Source organism: Suillus fuscotomentosus (assembly GCF_016647785.1).
Source record: "Suillus fuscotomentosus strain FC203 chromosome Unknown F5891scaffold_68, whole genome shotgun sequence".
Taxonomy (NCBI): Eukaryota; Fungi; Basidiomycota; class Agaricomycetes; order Boletales; family Suillaceae; genus Suillus; species Suillus fuscotomentosus.
Window position 1 is genome coordinate 199344 of NW_024539580.1, and position 18077 is coordinate 217420.

An 18077-nucleotide genomic window follows, 5' to 3' on the forward strand; every position below is an offset into this window, starting at 1 on the left:
ATCATTTTCTTTACATAACGTGCAGTCACATAATGGTCACACTAAGTAACTGTATTTGGTTACATAATCAGGGAAATTCTAGATTTTTCCTGGAACTTTTTTATTGCAAGTTTTTACCACCTCTCTTTTCTATCTGTCCTCTCTTCTTTGAAGTTCGTCTTCCTGATCCTAATTCGTTGTTGAAGTAGCTATGCACACGTCTTCCCGTACCCTCCGTCGCGCTGCCGCAAAGGTTAAGCCTACTTTGACCCGCAGTGTACACAAAGAGATCAAGTTCAGTAATGACGGTCGTGCTAGCATCCTCAAGGGTGTCGACGTCCTTGCTAATGCTGTCAGTGTCACCCTCGGTCCAAAAGGTTAGTATCACCCTCTTCACTCTCGCGAACCGAATGTGGATTTAAAAAAAAATTGCGATTTCACAGGCCGTAACGTCATTATTGAGCAGAGCTTTGGTGGACCAAAAATCACGAAGGGTAAGCTCTTTCTCTCTCCCTAGTTCTACTGTTCTTACCTGAATCACCATCAGACGGTGTAACTGTGGCCAAAAGCATCAGTCTCAAGGACAAGTTCGAGAATCTCGGCGCCCGGTAAGTTCTTTTTGTCCCATTGTCAACATACGATTTTTACGCGTTCCCGAAACAGGCTCGTGCAGGATGTCGCGCAAAAAACAAACGAAATTGCTGGTGACGGCACTACCACCGCAACCGTCCTCGCTCGTGCTATCTATGCCGAGGGTGTCAAGAACGTTGCAGCAGGGTGCAATCCCATGGATCTTCGTCGCGGTGCTCAATCTGCCGTACAAAAGGTTGTCCAGTTCTTGGAAGCCAATACCAAAACGATCACCACTACAGCTGAGATCGCACAAGTCGCCACTATCTCTGCTAATGGTGATGAGCATATTGGTGGGTTGATTGCGCAAGCAATGGAGAGAGTTGGGAAAGAGGGTGTCATCACCGTGAAAGAGGGCCGGACAACCGAAGATGAGATTGAGGTAACAGAGGGTATGCGCTTTGACCGCGGTTACATCTCCCCGTACTTCATCACCGACGTCAAGACTCAAAAAGTCGAGTTCGAAAAGCCCCTCATTCTCCTCTCCGAGAAGAAAATTTCCTTACTACAGGACATCCTTCCATCCCTCGAAACCGCTGCCTCAGCTCGCAGACCGCTAGTCATCATCGCAGAGGATGTTGACGGCGAAGCCCTCGCAGCCTGTATCCTTAACAAGCTCCGTGGCCAGCTCCAGGTCGCAGCTATCAAAGCACCCGGTTTCGGTGACAACCGTAAGAGCATCCTTGGCGACCTTGCCATCCTCACCGGCGGCTCAGTCTTCACTGATGAACTGGACGTGAAGCTTGAGCATGCAACAGCTGACCTCCTGGGCAGCACCGGCAGCATCACCATTACCAAAGAGGACACCATCGTCCTCAACGGTTCCGGCTCCAAGGATGCTATCTCAGCACGGTGCGAGCAGATCCGCGCAGTCCTGAATGACCCCACCACCTCCGAGTTCGACAAGACTAAGCTCCAAGAACGTCTTGCGAAACTCTCAGGAGGTGTCGCTGTCATCAAAGTCGGTGGTTCATCTGAAGTCGAAGTCGGAGAGAAGAAAGACCGGTACGACGACGCACTTAACGCAACTCGTGCCGCTGTCGAGGAGGGTATCCTCCCAGGTGGTGGTGTCGCACTGCTCAAGGCTAGCCTTTCGCTCAAGACAGCTGTAGCCGGCGAACCTGCCTCCTCTGACCCCGACATCATCCCAACTGCCAACTTCGACCAGGGCCTCGGCGTCAGCATCATCCGCCGCGCATTGACACAGCCCGCACGCACGATCCTCACCAACGCGGGCGAAGAAGCAAGCGTCATCGTGGGCACGCTTATCAACTCGTCCAACTCCTCCTTCGCATACGGTTACGACGCGGCAAAGGGCGAGTACACTGACATGATCGCGCGTGGTATCGTCGACCCGCTCAAGGTCGTACGGACAGCACTCGTAGATGCCGCAGGTGTCGCGAGCTTGCTGACCACGAGCGAATGCTGCGTTGTAGATGGTGAAGAGGACAAACCTGCTGGTGGTATGCCCGGTGGCATGGGAGGCATGGGTGGCATGGGCGGTATGGGCGGGTTTTAAGTAAGGAATGTTAAACCTTACCTGCGACTTTGTGACGCGCGGGGTACAATAATTCCTAAGCGCCGTCAGTACTTGAGTCGTCACTTCATTTATGCTGATTTATTATACTTGCTTTGTTGTTGCACGCCGTTACGCCCCCTTCACCATCATGCACTTCACGTATTTGTATCCCTCATAATTACTTGCATGGAATTCAAACACCACTCAGTCTACGTATTTTTGTGTGATCATGGACGGGATGCATGCTACTAGTTGCACGAACAGTTGTGCTTTGATGGCCTGTCTGACCGAGTTCGCGGTTCTAGCTGACGGACGCAAAAATCTCTCACTGAAACCAGCATGATTTGTCAGTGATCTCTCTGTCGCCCACCCTGCTTGCTCCTTGTCAAGTTGTCTTCCCTGCAGATTTATCATTGGCTGCACGCCACATTTACATTATCGCAATCCATACAGAGGTCTTGAAGCTTGAAGCTTGAAGTTCCGCAATTAGTCAGTCAATCTTATTCTAGGTTGCATCGGACGCACGCGGCAAACAGAATACCACACCGCCCTTCTCAGCAGTGTAAAGTCGCTACCCACACACAAAGTCTCTCTGCCCAGCATGGTTCTCGTACTCGTGGCCAGTTGTGACGTCTGCACTGTCTGTAGTGGTATCTGCAGGGTCCGCATTTGCGGCCATCTGGCCAGTTCGTTTTGCCAGAGTCGAGTAATTGGAAGCAGAAGAGGCGAAAGGAAGATAAAAAAATGACTTATAGAGATTGTGATCCGCGTAATTAATGTGGCAGAGCCGTCCGGAAGAACTGCAACAGTTAGCTGCAGAAGATAGTTGCAGAGCGGAAGAAGCGAGGCTCGCTGCTGATTATAGTTTGTCCAGAAATCATCTCATGGCCGCTCCTACGGGAATCATCGAGACCACTAGCACCGTCAGGAGCTACCCTGATCCGTGCCCGAACTCCCGGATGATTTGGTATGACGTTCACGGATCAGGCACTCAAGAGGTGTCTGACTGGAAGTACTTCAAAGACATGGGCCTCTAAGGTTTCGACCCTTGTGATCCCGACATGGACGACGAAGCACGTTCTCTGTTCCGGCTGACGAGATCACAAGAAGAGAACTCCATCGATGAAACGTGCCAGAATGTCCAAATGAACCTTGAGAAGGTGAACCTCCCTCGTAAGAAGGTCTACATCATTTGCATGGACGCCATGCTTCAGACAGTGTGCAACATAACGTTAAGTTCATAGAAGAGGACGAGTGATGGGATCTTACATAAGAGATATATACTTTCTGAGATATTCACGAAAGCCCACATATCGAGGCCTTGAGCGCAAGGTCTCAATTAGACTATACGAGATTTGAATCGTGCATGGTGGGCGTCAAGTGTTTAATATTGGATCAACAATGCCTACAAAACGGGTTAGTATATAATGCGGAAGCATCCTTGCACATGCATGTTGTTAGTGATCTGGGAACTTTTCTACGTTCGACAAAAGCCTCCTGGGCCCCCTAATGTCGACAATCGTTTGAAGCTCCGTCTGTATGGTGGCATAAGTATGTGCCTTTACCTCACACGTTGCGTATAGCCTGGGTTCCCAATACTGGGCATACTTTCTACAATCCCTACCAAGATGCCTGACGCAACAGTAATCAATAACCTTGCCGAAGAAATTCATGTTGCTTTCTTCTTAGGCGTCCCTACCAATTGGAAAAATCAGCTCAAGCCCGGAGAACGTTGGACAACGCACCTCGCCAGCCTCCCGCATCGTTTTGAAGCGCGCTCTGTGACGGAGAGTCGCGAGTTCAGTCACGATGAATCCATGGAGATGCTTGCAACCATCGGAGGCGCTTGCGCTGCCGGTACTGCTTCTGTAGTTACAGGGGTTGTTGGCATACCCGCTTCAGTGCCGCTTATGGCTATTGCGAATGCTGGTGAATTTTGGTTTTTTTATATGTAATATCATGATGTCGATGTTCGTTGACAGGTGGCGCAAAATATGGTGGATGGGGTGCACATGGGAGGAGGTGCATTACGAGAGTGTGGGTGCCATTGTGGCACCATCGGGAGTATTCAGTCAGAATGGTTGATGGGAAGTGTGTTCTATGGGAAGTCGGTGCTAATAGATTGGTCCAATAGCTATGGCTGTTTTCCGGACTGCGCGTTTCATTTGATTGTACATACCAGTAGCTAGTTGACTATGATTAGGGCCTGCAAGAGGACGACTGCGTGCTATGGCCAATCTACCTACTGGTTGTCAGATGCAGAGTCGTCGGGAGCTTCGGAGTCGGGTACTACGAGCGCAGAAAGGCACATAATGAAGTGACAAAGGACATCGACCAAGGTTCGAACGCTCATCCTATTTATTTTCCCCTAGTATGCAGATAAAATTACAAGTTATTGACAGGACATAGTGCGCATGCTACTGGTACAGTGAAGGTAATGAAAGTGAACGTTGCGAAACGAATTCAAAGAGACAGCTCCGGTCAGTTTTTACCACTAAACATACATTCAGTCACCTCCTGCTGCTGCCCTTGCGGCCTTCTGTTTCTTCTTTCTTTCTTTTCTCTTCGCACTCCCATTCATCCGTTTCCCGAAGTGCGGGTCTGTGATCTCCTTTAGCAACTCCTTCCCGCCTTGATACATATTCTCCTTCGGAAAGAATTTCTCTGGTTCCTGGAGAGTATATGCTGTCAACTCTCCCAAGGTCGGAAACAGCTTTGCAGGCTTCCCAGTCCTCGCTGAATCAACCAGGTCTACAAGGTTGACACGCGTGTCCCAAACGCACTAGTACACAAGCACATCAGCTACGATGACTCGCTGCAATAATGATATACAAACGTGACGACACGCCTCAATTGAATCCGGAACAGGATCGATTCTCAGCACACGGCATAAATTCTGCCAGTTCGAAATATTGTTTCCGTCATTCCCGAAACGCTCATTGAATTCCTGAACGAGCGCGTCTTTGAACCCCTTGCATACTTCGCGCCTCTCCGGATCTTGGACATCACATCTCAGGACCTTGATGAGGCGGTCTAAGTTCTTGTTTGAGGACTGGTTTTCGTCGAAAGAGAATGAATTGAATTGAGCGAAAAAGGCGGCGAGGGGCGTGCGCTTTGGTTTATGGTTTTTGCGCTTTTTGCGCTATATTTTTCTATCAAAATAGAGTCAAAGGAATTGGTTCGGAGCTTACCTTTGTTTGCTTTGTACCAGGGGGCATAGTATATGGGAGGGCTTATAGGACGCAAAAGATGGGAGAAACCCCTGTGCTGTGCCACATCGTGAACAGACTCTTACTATATGTAAGGGATATCGAAGCGTTCAGATCCACCTCATGGCTTACATGCATGCCCAGGTACCCACGAAGAACCCTGTGAAGAAGGATCGTCGTAAGCTAGATATGGTAACTGACCCACAAATTGATGAAGATAGTTGTGATTCTCCGCCGCGAAACTTGAAAGTCATCAAGGTAGTATTACACATCGCACAGATGATGTAACATACCACGACTCCTATTGAGCACGAAAACCTAAACTGTAGGTACGCTCCCATGGGCGGTGCACTGAAGGGCGCCCACACATTACGGCCATGCACGAGTTCCTATACAATTACAAGCACCCCATAATGGGATCAGTATATAAAACCTCGTGTTATGGGGGTGGTTGGGGGGTGGCCGTAAAGATATACCATCTCTGCTGCGACTGCACGGATGCCATGAGGCAACCAGAATTATGCACATGAAGTCCTATCAAGGTGACCGAGAATGTTGAACCCTTGTTTCGAGGCACGCGCGCAAGGATATCGATAGTGGATTGTGGGGCCAACATGATTAGCTTCATAAATAAACCAAACATTAAAAACACACGCTGTGCCGAGTCTCACTAGCCTTGTGACTTCGAGGTAGATTGCAGAGAAGTACTTTTGATTTGATTTGATTTGAGCTGATACTATATACATACAGTATACCGGTGCAGGGACTGGTGAACATATCTGCCATGCCGTGCACACCGAAGAAATGTTTACCATTCCCTACACCGATATCGTGCGAGCAGCATGTACATCAGTCAGATGCGAACTTGAATGCAGGTTCAACCTTCAATATCGATATTCTAGCCCGGGCCTTGCCATGTCTTCGCAATATTAACGTCTTCGTCGAAGATACCACCACCACCTCGTGTGTTCGAGATGGTAGAACTGACAACCTGCAACACTGTTTATCTCGAACGAAAGAGGGAGAGCGAGGGACCGTTTTTTTTTTCGTTCGAGCTGGATTTGTTCATGACGAGTCAGGTTAAGTTGTTGTCAATGAAGAGTATGAGGTTGTGCAGGACGTACATATTTTCCCCCTGCTATTTACAGTGTTGTCCCTTCACTATAAGACTGTTAATGTCATTCGTAGGCTGGTCATTCCTAATCGGAGCGGGGAAAAGAAGTTGGCATCGGCTTAAGTTGTTAGACGGTTGAGGTACCCTACTGTGCTCGATGTGCATGTTTTATGCAAGGATGGGATGTCACATCAAACATCGTACGAGCATGATGCAAGGTGACATGATGCGGACGAGCTTGAAGATGGCTTGCTACGATGGACGCAAATCTCGGGGAATGGTGGCGATATAAGATGTGTTGAAAGTACGTGGGCCACAGGTGAATTGAAGCAAGGTAGTGGTGAGGAGAGTTGAAAGTTGGTTAGAAAAGGCTGAACGCCCTCCATTAGCCGTTGTTGTACGAGAGTGATTAAGGAAGTAGGGGGTATATATGTCATATGCCAGCCACCGGTGAGATGAGTCTGAGCTCAACGGGGTTTTAACTGTAAACTCCGCACCAGGTAGTATGATCTGTTTGCAGCCGATGAACGGAGATTTCACCACACTCTTAATGATACTAGAGATCGACATCATAGCATACCATAGTTTGCTGAACAACCCGTTGTCCTGCGAGTCGGCCATCTGACTTGTCTGACATGTCTGGCCCATGTGTAGCCTGGTTCAAGCAACGCCGGATGAGGGACTTCATGCGGAACTCTCCAGTGGAGGAGTGGTTGATATGCGTGGATAGGCCCAGCGAATCGTATGATGTGAGAATGTTGATATTAGAACTCAAGCTAACGACCACCAGGCTGCAATACTTCTGTCGTCCACATCTCGTACTTTTCAGTGAACATAGCGTTAAGTGTGTGATGTAGTCAGCACACTTATTGCTATGTTTAGTTGGAAGGTCTCCGTTGCTTAAGCGTTGAAGCACAGCCAAAAATTTTTAGGCACAGCTCGACTCAGCGAGCGACTATGTACGACAAGAGTGCCCCAACAGAACCTGAATGAGCTCGTGTGCGAGAATCAAGTCTGGTCAGAAGTGAGAATGCAGGTAAATTATATGGTTCGTGCTACCTTTGCTTCATCTTAATGATGACCTCTGCAGGTAATTAACAATGAGGAATTTCGCGCGACAGGACCAGAGCACAACCGTGGATCAGAGCCAAGCACGTTGTCCGACTTAGAAGGAACAATAACGTTGCTATAGACCACCGGGCCACAGCGCGTGGTCACTTACAATGCATCCACACTGCTGTGGACGACTCTGCAATTTATAAGGTGAGTATTAAAAATCAAAGGTAGGACTCCTTCAAACCAGCTTCGCATCTTACTCGCCTGGCATGGACTCTATTTCCAATTTTCCGTTTAACAACCTTCCAACTGAACTTGCCTGCCGCATCCTCAGAGATTCTGCACAAGCTACCTTTGATCAGACTGACAGATATCAGGTCAAAAGTCCATACTCCTCCGCACGCACACTTTGTCTCGTCTCCAAAGATGTCAGGCGCATTGTGCTTCCCGAACTCCTACACACCATCTTGCTGCCGAAATCAGAAAACCTAAACAGGTTTGTCGATGCTCTTATGTATGCAGGAAGAGTACGCGGAGATCCAAAAACAAAACGACCTCCGTTTGGAACGCGGGGAGGAACAAATACCAAACGACCTCTATTTCCAGTATGCGCCTCACATACACAAGATATGGATTGGGTGCATCCACGACAAGATCGTACCCAATCCCTTGCTCCAATCAGACTATACATCGGCGCGCAAGCTGACCATCAACGTCCTGACTCCAGTGCTGCTCGCTGCGCCGTCCATTGCCCTTGGTTCGACAAGTCTGAAGCTTTTTTCAGAATGCCTGGAACACGCATGGAAGTCCCGTGCAGACACAAATGCCAACGACGAACATTCCCCGCCTCCTTGGAAGACACAAGCTCTGACGCTGTCGGGTGAGACAGTCGCCAACGGCCCATGGGAGCTCCTCACGAACACCCCTCAAGGATCCGCTTTCTTTTCCTCGATCTCTCACCTCGCCTATGGGTCCCACACGACCACATTCAACTACAGTTTTTTTGTAGCCATGTCTCATGGCAGATCTCGAGACTACGACCTACCTCTGTGGATGAAGAGCATTCTATGGCCTTCTTTCAAGAACCTTCAAACTTTCTCAATGGCCTACCCACATATCAAACCCCCTTTCGATATCTATGACTTCAATCAGTTCAGAGAGGGAAGAAAGGGAAGAAGCTTTCACGTGGAGCTGTTGACGTTATCTGCAGCCATGCTGACGCGCGGCCGCGATGATGCCCGTGATTGGAGGATAAGTGCGTTTGCTGAGATTGGTCCAGGAGAGGAATGTATTCGAACGGAAGAAGTTCGTTTGAAGGTGTCCCATTTTCCCATAGAATTTTGGTATGATTTTTATGATTGGGAAAAAATATGGGCCTGCGGGTTATGCGGCTGACGAGGGGTGTTATGAAGCAGATGGGGGATACCAAGATATGAATTGTGTTATATGTATGTACATAATTGTGATACTCGATGGACTTGGTCGTCTTACGAATGATTCGAGAGAGGCTCAGACTAGAAACGGAAAGGGACTTAATTTTGGATCAAAAAACTGAGGCAGAGTATTCGAGGGAAGCTTGAAAGGAATTAGTACACTGATTAAGGAGAGTCAAAGGTAAACGTATACGAGGCGTGTAACGAATGGGATGAGTACGTACCAGAATGGCATTGAGAGCTATATCTTAACAGGTCAAGCCTTGGTTAATGTGCACCAACGTATCCTCAGTTCCAGATCTTCGAGACAACTTTGAACTGACAAAAAGGCAGCTATGATAAGATATGGAACCAACAAAGGCCGGTGTCCAAAAAATTCCTTGCCAAGTCAATCGCATCGAGAATGCACGTCGAGTAGGGAAATGGTCCTTAGCTTATTCTTCGTGGGCGGGCTTCCGGGATGTTTTGACAACTACTTGTGAGGCGTCGAGGGACTTGCTATAACAGCACTAAGCTCAACTTAATCTCCCGAACCTGTGTCTTCGAAGAAGTCACCTTATTAAAATAGTTGAATGTCCAGGTGTAACACGCACAATAAACTACTATACCAAGAGCCTCGAGTTTGAAATCACATGCATAGCGATGAAGCGCTTTTACAATATTGTAATTTTGACGCGTACGCATTTTGTTTTGATAAATTTACAAATTTTATATGCAAGCGATATTGATAAGATCATATCTTTATGCGTACCATCAGCCAAACATCAAGGAACAACCGTAAAGACTCACCTACCATCCTACATCTTCGCCTTCGCATTCCCCGAACCATTCACAATCTCATCCAGTATGTCTACGAGTGCCTCTCCAAGTTCGTCTGGTTTCTCTTGCGGAATCTAATAGATTTGAGAAGACGATATCTTACAACCCACTTCGACAGCAGAATAAGACAGAGCCACATACCAGATGTCCTGCCCCCTTGATAGCCCGCTGAGACACCACCCTGTGCTCCGCAGCGTCTAAAATTTCTTTCCTCGACTCTTTAGAACTATACGAACACCATCACAACACTGTCAACCACGAACAGAAAAAAAGAAAACAACGCACATAAACTCCTCAAAATCAGCCCAGACGACATGAACTCCCCTCCCAGCCTCTTCCACCGCCCTACATGCACGCCCAAGAGACTTGGTCTCCACCGTATGCGATAAGCACGCATACAACGGGCTCTCCTCGTCTTTTCTCAACGTAGGTGTAACATAACTCTTCTTCCCCGTACCAAGGTGCGACTCATTCACCTCCTCAAATCCATACCTCACATAATCATCTACAACCCTCTTATCCCATTTCCTCCAAACGCCTTTCCCACCCACCAACCACTTCGTCAACGCTTCCCTATCCGTCCAACGATCGCGTTTAGCAAGTGACCCTCGGACGTTCGCGGCTCCGTGGATGGAGCGAGGGTCAGTTGGAGTGAGAGAAGGGAACATCAATGTAGGTTCGACCATTATGAGAGCAAAGGGTGTAAGGGAAGGGGGTATGGATGTGAGCGCCAATATCCAGAGCGTGCAACTCCCAGAATGAGCGATTCCTACCACCGTGCTGGATTTAAGAGAGGGAGTGGAGAGGAAGGCTCGGAGGTAGAGCGCGATATCTTTCGTTGCTTGAGGCGATGTTAGCATTAGTAGTAATACATAAGGAGGAAGAACGTACTGCACATCGCCTTCCCAGCTGCCTTGCGTGCATCAAGCACGGGGCGGTTGAGAAGTGCCGTTTGACCATGATTGGGGAAGTCAAGCACCCATATATCTCGAATCGTAGCGCGAGTTTGAGCGCGCGAAAGCAGGCGAGCGATAGTAGGGTCGTACTGTTCCTTGTCTGATGCACATTTGGGGTCAGGGCACGAGATTGGATGGAAGGACTCACGACCAGCAATTCCGTGTGTGAACACAAGTGTGAGACCGTCTTTGGCGCAGGAGACGGGATAGTATAGTGTAGAACACTTGAGCTCTACTGGGTCTGAGCCTAGAGTTGTGTGTAATGATAGGACACGCCTCTCAGGCGCTGGAAGCTGGGACATTTCGGGCTCCAGTATTCAACCAAGATAGCCTGTAGGACGTTTGTTAGAAGACGACAACTTCGTCGCCTTGTAAGACACAAACTGATGGAGGAACCAAGGACAGTGCTCTACTACGCCGACTTTCTCCCAAACCATATTGGCTACGAAGTTCCGGTTGCTTCGGTGAGTCGCATTTCTCATGGAAATCGGGTGTTGCCGGCGGCCGTGGTCAACTTCGAAGTCACGGTTAGTCACCTCGCTAATTCACCCTGATTCACAGCTCACATGACAACTGCAGGCCGAAGCCAAACACCCGCGTTACATTCTGCTCATTCGATGTAGGAAGCAGCGACTCAGGTACTATACGATAGGATGTCACTCCTTACATCGTACGATTGACTCGAACCAAACTCCTGCCGAATGAAATTCACAACACAGATTCACAGAACGCACCTGAGTTTGAGGAAGATGTGAGGACGACGACTTAAACCTGAAAGGACTGAGCATTCACACTGTATCACAGATAACAGGGCAAAACATACAAGATCTGTGTAATATGAATTCGTTCATGGTTGCCCAAACATCTACAGGACTACAAAGGCATCGTTCTGCGGAGTTAGTACATGGACGATTCTGCTGAGCGCTTGCTGACCATCTCGACTCCAGCAAAGAGACAACACACCTTGTGTGCTATGCCTCATCCATTTAGCCACGAGCTTGCACGTGTTGATGGAGGCTTTTTCAAACTCGTATTCCTTCCGTGTGTTACATCCTCCGTAGAAACCGGTTACTGTAGAAAAATTTCGACGTCCAGCTCGTTGGCCGAGTCTTCATTCACGTTCTGTCACTGGTCACCCTCGACAACGACATTGGCTCCTGGCATCGGATAATCTGCCGAGTATGGCTAGGGAATTCTGATTGATTGATGACAAGGGCGTTTTGCTAGGCAACTCCCTCGTATCATCAGCCATTCCCACCTCACTTCAATTTGACAGGCCGCCTTGTAATGCATACCTCGTATATTCTACCGCAACAGGCTCACCGAAGTATCCATCGTACCCAATAAGTTTCTTCCCCTAAAAATCAAATTTATTGTCCACAGGGTTAAGGACTTATCTCCAACATAGTCCCATTCGAGTTCGGGCCGTTTACTTCTGATACATCAGTCTTCAGGCACTTGAAGGCACAACTACTTACAAAGGACCCGCACCCTATTCATACGATGCTCCGTGTCGGACGTGTGGCCCCCATCAAGGGTCATAGATTCATGGTGCGCGATTGCGCATGGCATGGCGAATGGTCAAATCTTTAAAGTTTTCCGACTTCTACCCTGTTTACATAGCATTGGAATGAGTGGGTCTCGGCAGAAAATTAAAGAACGGTCACATTCGCGGCGACGATTTGGGACTTACATTAGTGGATATCGGACCACATACCAAACGAAAGGCCGAAGGGAAGGTTGGGCTGCGACTACTCAGGCTCGCTTGTACGTCAATCCTTGAAGCTTTCAACACTAAGGGTCTGATGGATGGAAAGAGGACGGCGTGATCAGTGACGGCTGATTCACATTTGTAAGGAACAAAAGCTGAGATGTCATCGACTGTTGGAGTAGGAATCTACTACTGAGTAGCAACTCTCATCCTGGATCAGGCCTTACGCACCATACACAGACTCGTTAGGGTCAGTCCAGCCTGTGACGACATTGCAGTGTACATTTGATCTTTGATATTCAATTTTGTGCGGAAATGTTCAACGTTCCATTTCAGGTTTTACATAAGTTTTCATCGCTGGGCGTTACATCTTGGCCAATATTAGTAGTACCCTGGAGTACCTGGATTATAAGTAAGTGGATGCAGTCTACCTTAAGTTGTCTTATGAAACCTCCCTTTGGTGCAGTGCCATCAAGCCGTCTTCTTCCCAGCTTTCAGGAATGACGGACATGTCTGTAGTTGCAATCCAATTCATAGGTAGGAGCAAAATATCGATATTCTTGCCTTGATGTCTACCGAGTACATATTAATGTTAAAAACTTTAGGGTTGACTATCTCTTTCGTGTCAGTACATTTCGGTTACCGAACCCATTGGACACCAGCTTACACGGCTCTGATAGGCAACTAGGTATTGCTGCTGCCCAGGGCTTCTGTTATTATCGAGCCTTCCCTCATGACATACGAATCCTAAAATATCTTGTGAGTACATGACAGTGGCATCACTTATACCCTCTAACCGAGGACTTTTAGGTAGTCACTGTCATGTTCATTTTCTACTATATCTATCGTGTACATCATTTAACTATCGATCCAGGATTCTAAATGTCACTGGGACACTATTGGCCAGTTTCATGTACTGGTCGTTTTTTGTCAATTGTTATCGAAGTACGTCTCCGAGTTGTCAGGCATGGTGAGCGTCCCACGTGCATAATCATGATGTTTTTCGGTTTTAACGCAGTTGCAGGGACACGGCGGTGAGCAAGATGTCTTTACTCTCAGATCAAGCATACCCAACTTGAGCTCGACTTATGGCAGGCAATGATCCTTCTCTTTGTGTCTGTGAGTTCCAAAGACTTTTCAGGATCATTAATCCGACGTTCTTTCCAGTTTACGCTACCATTCATGGTGCAAAGGTACCACGCTGATCGCTATTGCGAATGATGCTTACTTCTTGACACCGCAGTTTTTATTGTCATCGTGTATGGATAAGTAAGTCGTCATGCGTTAGTTGTATGTCGTTTTTAATCCAGTTGTGTACGTAGTCAGTGGCAAAAACATCTACGTCGTCATACCGATAGTGAGCATTCCATCGCGTTCACGAGATCCACAAACTTACGTCGGCGAACAACAGATTTTATTTGCAGTTTCGTCTTATGGTGAGTTTCATTGCGCACTGCATCTTGGTTGCACTCTCAGACTTATCTATGATAGTGCTTGGTTTGAGTTAGTTGACTGAACAGTGTTTACTTTGTGCATGTGACTGACAGATTCCCTTTGCGTGCAGTAGTCATTCCGCCGCAGTGAGTTTTTTCGTGGTAGGACTCGAAAAACCTAGTTCAATGACATATCCAGGGAGGTTGGGGCTTTCTCGAGCGACGCAGTATGTCAGAGCATGTTCTCGAAGGCTATCCTGACATTGTTTTGGTAGATACTCAGAATCTCTGCCGCAGGAGCATTTCAGAGCGTTCTGTGCGATTCTACGATCAGTCTTTCTGTCTACTTTTACCTACGCCCTGCAAGAGCTGGTGTCCACCGGTAAGTCGATATACTGTGACTTAACCGTTAAAATATTCACCTGTGCGATGTAGCACGGACACCCGTATTCAGAACATAACCAAGAAATTCACCACCATGGGCTTTCTTGTGTGGCAAGTCTTGTACCGCTTTGATGTGATCCCCACTAAGTGCCTTAATTCGTGATCCAACAGTTTGTTGGCTATCAGCATATTCATCTTGGTACGCAGCATGATCTATGCAAAACTTCTCAACTAAATAACAATGCCCAGTACTGGGCAAATGGGTTTGCTGCCATCGGAGGTGTAGCCATGGTTCTCAGAAGTTGTGAGTGATGTTTTCTCCTGAGTTACTTTCGTCCCACAGTCTGAGATGGTATGCATCGAATAGCATATGCCAATTCGTTACTATCTACGTAAGTGAAACCGCGAGTCGATCATCCACATTAACTTATGGTGCGACTACTAGACTCAACGCCAGGAAGCTACCTAGTAGGCCTCAACCGACGGATATCGAACTTCCAACGATTTCAGTGCATAATTCGAGATAAGCTGGTTACCCTGCACGCACTGAGTTCCGGAAGCTGAATTCAAACACTAAATGGTCGTATCCATAAGCATTTGTGTTCTTGTGAATGTGATAACTTAACACTAAGAACATGAGCATATTCGTGTTCTCATTGCATGCAATGCAAGTAAATGGAATACTACGTCTTATACTAGTAGCTCTGGTGCGAGCATACGCATCCACTTCCCCGCTCTTCTCAGCTGTCGGATAGACCTCAGTCATTTACATCGCTCCATCAATATTGTGTACAAATGATCATTCAGCCTGTTCTATACAAGTTGCTGCCCATGTAGCTCAATCGTCGTCGTCCGATATCCATAAGCCGTAGACATGAAATTGCAGTAGAATGCTGCATGTACGCAGGAGCCGTAGCGGATTCGGAGTGATGGTCGGAAGCTGGCTTGGCTTCGAATACAAGGAGCGAATGGTAGCAAGTGCAACAGCACACGAGCTGTACATTGAGAAAATCGGAGGTGCATCATATGAACACAGAAAGATCAGTCACTCGTCCTACTCATCCCATTATTCGAAACCGAGTCCCCAGATGGACCTCACGAATGTGACGTAAGAGTGAGTCGCGCCGGATGCTGCGAGCGCTTCCGCAACCTTGCCAATGACATGGTACTCTTGCCTCACCGCGAGACACTTGGAGATGACATCCAACGATATGGGTTCTGAGTGCATCCAGCGGCCCTTCAAATCCGCATGTCATATTGTCTCCGACAAGCCAGCGGCAAGACGCTGTTCTAGTACCAGTCTGGTGAGAATGCGAATTACGGCGGGGTACAGTCTGTTGACCAAGTTTTCAGTTTAAGACGATTGCTAATGAGGTTCATGATGACATACACTTTGCTGCACAAGAAAGTTGTGAATAAGGTGCAGTTCTTCATCACTCGCTTCAGTGGAATTGTTATTACGGGAGTGTGTGCTCTGCTTCACATGGGGATCACGAGAGATCTGGAACCGTCGTTTGCATACTCGGCTTCTGACTGTTAGGCATCGGCAGCTCCCAGGAGACAGACATACTCACCAATCAACCGAACAACCGGCCTGCCGTTCAAGCGAATGCATAATAGACTCGACGGGCAAGTGATTCACAGCGCCGCAAAAATGACATTTGTAGTCAAATTCAGAGAATGATGTCGTCTCCTGTTCGAAGATAACCCTCATGACAATCTTTGTGCCTGCTGCAATGCTTGACCGGCTTGTAAGTCGAGTTACTTGTCTGCCATCGTCGATGCACAAGTCGTACTGTCCTTCTTCTACATATCGTTTCTGAATGCGTGCTTCGATGGAATCACATTCAAACAAAACTTGGAGCATCCTTTTGAGTTGCTACAGAGAATTTAATCAGTAAGCGTCCACAAGACGAATTTTGAGGCTGGCGAGCAGACCTGATATGAGGTGCAGAAGTTCGCAGGTATTGCATGGTCGTGGCCTGTTGCGTCTACCAGTGTCACGCAACCAACTAGTGCGACAGTTCTGTTCATCAGGCTTTGCAATGTCTGCATTGCGATCAGCACTTCCTGATTCGCTTCCCGCTGCCTCCGTAACTCTTCGTGTATGGCATGTTGATTTTGCATTTGCGACGACAACTAACCAAGTAAAGTAGTGAGTGAAGGCAAACAATTTTGAGGGAATATATAACGCAACCAAATAATCTGCTGAATAACGGTCGATTTCAATGAAGCATCTAGCGATATCTTGCGTGACGAATGTGGATGCGAGACAACGTTCATGCAACGTAGCCACTCGGGTTGAGACGTCTTGCAGCATCCTAAGTTCGAATTGATGTCAGATGCAATTCGGCACACACCGAAAAAAGAATATACCTAACAAATGAATCTCTCCGGAATTGTTCAGAAGGATTGCAGGCAGGCGGAGCGTTGCACAAATTGCAGCTCAGTCGATTGAGTCGTTTCGTCAGACTATCGAGGTCCGCCTTGTTCTGATTATGCGTCTGTGACGTCCTTTAAAATCAAGAAACGTCCTCGCGATTGCTTAAGCTCTCACATTGAAAGTTTGAAGGATTGACAATAGTCCACCGATAGCCGCCTGCAACGGAGAACCAACGAGTGGAAATACACCTGCAATGGCCTGTACCGATGGCAAAGCTACCTGAGCCATATCATAAACTTCGCGAGCAAGTGGTACGCTGCCAGATGATCTGGAAGGAACATTGATGGGGGCTTCCAGATTTGCGGGTTCTCCGGTCGCAGAAATGGGCTGCATTAGCGATGGATTCGAAGCGGGCGCGTGCAGAGAGAAGGGACTGGCAGAAAAATCTGCAGGTGGGCTATCCCCCTCATGACCAGTGGTTGTCCAACTTGTCGAGCTGTGTTGTGTGCGTCCTTTCACCAATTTTTTAGATCGCCTTAGGCGAAGTGGGATGACCTTATTTAGACCCTTGAGCCATGGAAAGACCATTTCGATCAGATGACAAGGTTAGACTCTAGAGGATAAGTGAACGTCTGTCTTCACCTGATGCATGAGATGTAGGAGAGCAAAGGAAGGTGGTTGGCGACTGACGCTGCTTTGGTAGCCGTACACAGGCCGCACCGCACCGCACCGCACAACACAGGCTCAGCGCTCAAGCGTTCAAGCCTCATTCAAGCGCCTGCAGCTCAAGACACTCAGACTCGGAAGTACTTGCCGGAAAAAGACGGCGGGTTGATTTCATCGTCAATATCGATATCTCTTCCGTCCTCCAGTATTTTCAATAACGCGTGGAGGATGCCGCATCAGCTGCAAGCTAGGCGTTTGAGTATCCAAGTTGCTACCGAGGAACGCATTTGAAAGCAGAGAAGGAAATTGGGCAAAACGAAATACAGGAAGTGATTATTAAGCAACCCCGCGTGATCGAATCGATTGATCCCCTTGACATCATCACCTCAACCTCACATGATCCCTACCTAATTAGGTTGTCATATACCCCCGGGAGTGGCAACCTAATTAGGTACGACTGCACCAAATACGCACACTGCCAGTAAATAGCTGAATAATGTTCAATATCTATACTTCGGCAAAACACCAGTGTGTCAGACTGTTTGGCGGGGCTCGGGCGTACGCAACCATTCCCAATTTAGAAGCTTATGCGCTGTTCATACTTCGGGAACATCCGCACGTCTCGTGCTCACTGTCGTCGACGACGAGAAACCCAATATCTATGCCAGCAACACGCAACAAACGAAAGGGAGTCTCCCGCCAAGTCCGTGTTGTCAGTGTCACCAGTGATGGGAAGCAACGTAGTACCACACTTGGACTACAGGCAGTAGGACGCGAACGTCTCG

At 47.9% G+C, this 18077-nt stretch overlaps 8 protein-coding genes across 8 annotated transcripts; 5 read left to right on the forward strand and 3 right to left on the reverse strand.

The window, feature by feature from the left end:
• Window positions 1-190: 190 nt before the first annotated feature.
• F5891DRAFT_984375 (chaperonin GroL) lies at window positions 191-2128 on the forward strand (the record flags this gene model as incomplete). The annotated part of the gene is made up of 4 exons (XM_041377428.1): window positions 191-356; window positions 423-473; window positions 527-587; window positions 643-2128. The coding sequence occupies 4 exons, from the start codon at window positions 191-193 to the stop codon at window positions 2126-2128; spliced, it is 1764 nt and encodes a 587-aa protein (XP_041220879.1).
• Window positions 2129-3012: 884 nt separating this feature from the next.
• On the forward strand, window positions 3013-3165 carry F5891DRAFT_960443 (uncharacterized protein; the record flags this gene model as incomplete). The annotated part of the gene is made up of 1 exon (XM_041375730.1): window positions 3013-3165. One exon carries the CDS (start codon window positions 3013-3015, stop codon window positions 3163-3165), a length of 153 nt encoding a protein of 50 aa, XP_041220880.1.
• Window positions 3166-3681: 516 nt separating this feature from the next.
• F5891DRAFT_1059455 (uncharacterized protein) lies at window positions 3682-4497 on the forward strand. The gene is made up of 2 exons (XM_041362834.1): window positions 3682-4057; window positions 4111-4497. The coding sequence occupies exons 1-2, from the start codon at window positions 3757-3759 to the stop codon at window positions 4260-4262; spliced, it is 453 nt and encodes a 150-aa protein (XP_041220881.1). The 5' UTR covers window positions 3682-3756; the 3' UTR covers window positions 4263-4497.
• A 61-nt stretch (window positions 4498-4558) lies between these two features.
• On the reverse strand, window positions 4559-5346 carry F5891DRAFT_1281252 (uncharacterized protein; the record flags this gene model as incomplete). The annotated part of the gene is made up of 3 exons (XM_041370460.1): window positions 4559-4910; window positions 4965-5270; window positions 5320-5346. The coding sequence occupies 3 exons, from the start codon at window positions 5344-5346 to the stop codon at window positions 4635-4637; spliced, it is 609 nt and encodes a 202-aa protein (XP_041220882.1). The 3' UTR covers window positions 4559-4634.
• Window positions 5347-7776: 2430 nt separating this feature from the next.
• F5891DRAFT_1151733 (uncharacterized protein) lies at window positions 7777-8953 on the forward strand (the record flags this gene model as incomplete). Its single annotated transcript, XM_041365155.1, has 2 exons — window positions 7777-8007; window positions 8045-8953. 2 exons carry the CDS (start codon window positions 7777-7779, stop codon window positions 8900-8902), a joined length of 1089 nt encoding a protein of 362 aa, XP_041220883.1. The 3' UTR covers window positions 8903-8953.
• Window positions 8954-9555: 602 nt separating this feature from the next.
• Window positions 9556-11219, reverse strand: F5891DRAFT_1059470 (Alpha/Beta hydrolase protein). The gene is made up of 7 exons (XM_041362835.1): window positions 11100-11219; window positions 10864-11046; window positions 10651-10815; window positions 10045-10600; window positions 9901-9985; window positions 9730-9833; window positions 9556-9679 (listed from the first exon to the last, which is right to left on the reverse strand). The coding sequence occupies exons 2-6, from the start codon at window positions 11015-11017 to the stop codon at window positions 9738-9740; spliced, it is 1056 nt and encodes a 351-aa protein (XP_041220884.1). The 5' UTR covers window positions 11018-11046; window positions 11100-11219; the 3' UTR covers window positions 9556-9679; window positions 9730-9737.
• A 2155-nt stretch (window positions 11220-13374) lies between these two features.
• On the forward strand, window positions 13375-14952 carry F5891DRAFT_674384 (uncharacterized protein). Its single transcript, XM_041372744.1, has 15 exons — window positions 13375-13396; window positions 13451-13541; window positions 13594-13619; window positions 13670-13695; window positions 13749-13783; window positions 13838-13862; window positions 13918-13929; window positions 13991-14006; window positions 14059-14086; window positions 14135-14241; window positions 14295-14354; window positions 14415-14442; window positions 14493-14547; window positions 14611-14635; window positions 14689-14952. Exons 2-15 carry the CDS (start codon window positions 13515-13517, stop codon window positions 14768-14770), a joined length of 552 nt encoding a protein of 183 aa, XP_041220885.1. The 5' UTR covers window positions 13375-13396; window positions 13451-13514; the 3' UTR covers window positions 14771-14952.
• A 203-nt stretch (window positions 14953-15155) lies between these two features.
• F5891DRAFT_674397 (uncharacterized protein) lies at window positions 15156-17590 on the reverse strand. The gene is made up of 8 exons (XM_041372745.1): window positions 17317-17590; window positions 16801-17268; window positions 16620-16747; window positions 16441-16564; window positions 16182-16382; window positions 15818-16122; window positions 15634-15769; window positions 15156-15577 (listed from the first exon to the last, which is right to left on the reverse strand). The coding sequence occupies exons 2-8, from the start codon at window positions 17212-17214 to the stop codon at window positions 15302-15304; spliced, it is 1584 nt and encodes a 527-aa protein (XP_041220886.1). The 5' UTR covers window positions 17215-17268; window positions 17317-17590; the 3' UTR covers window positions 15156-15301.
• Window positions 17591-18077: the final 487 nt, after the last annotated feature.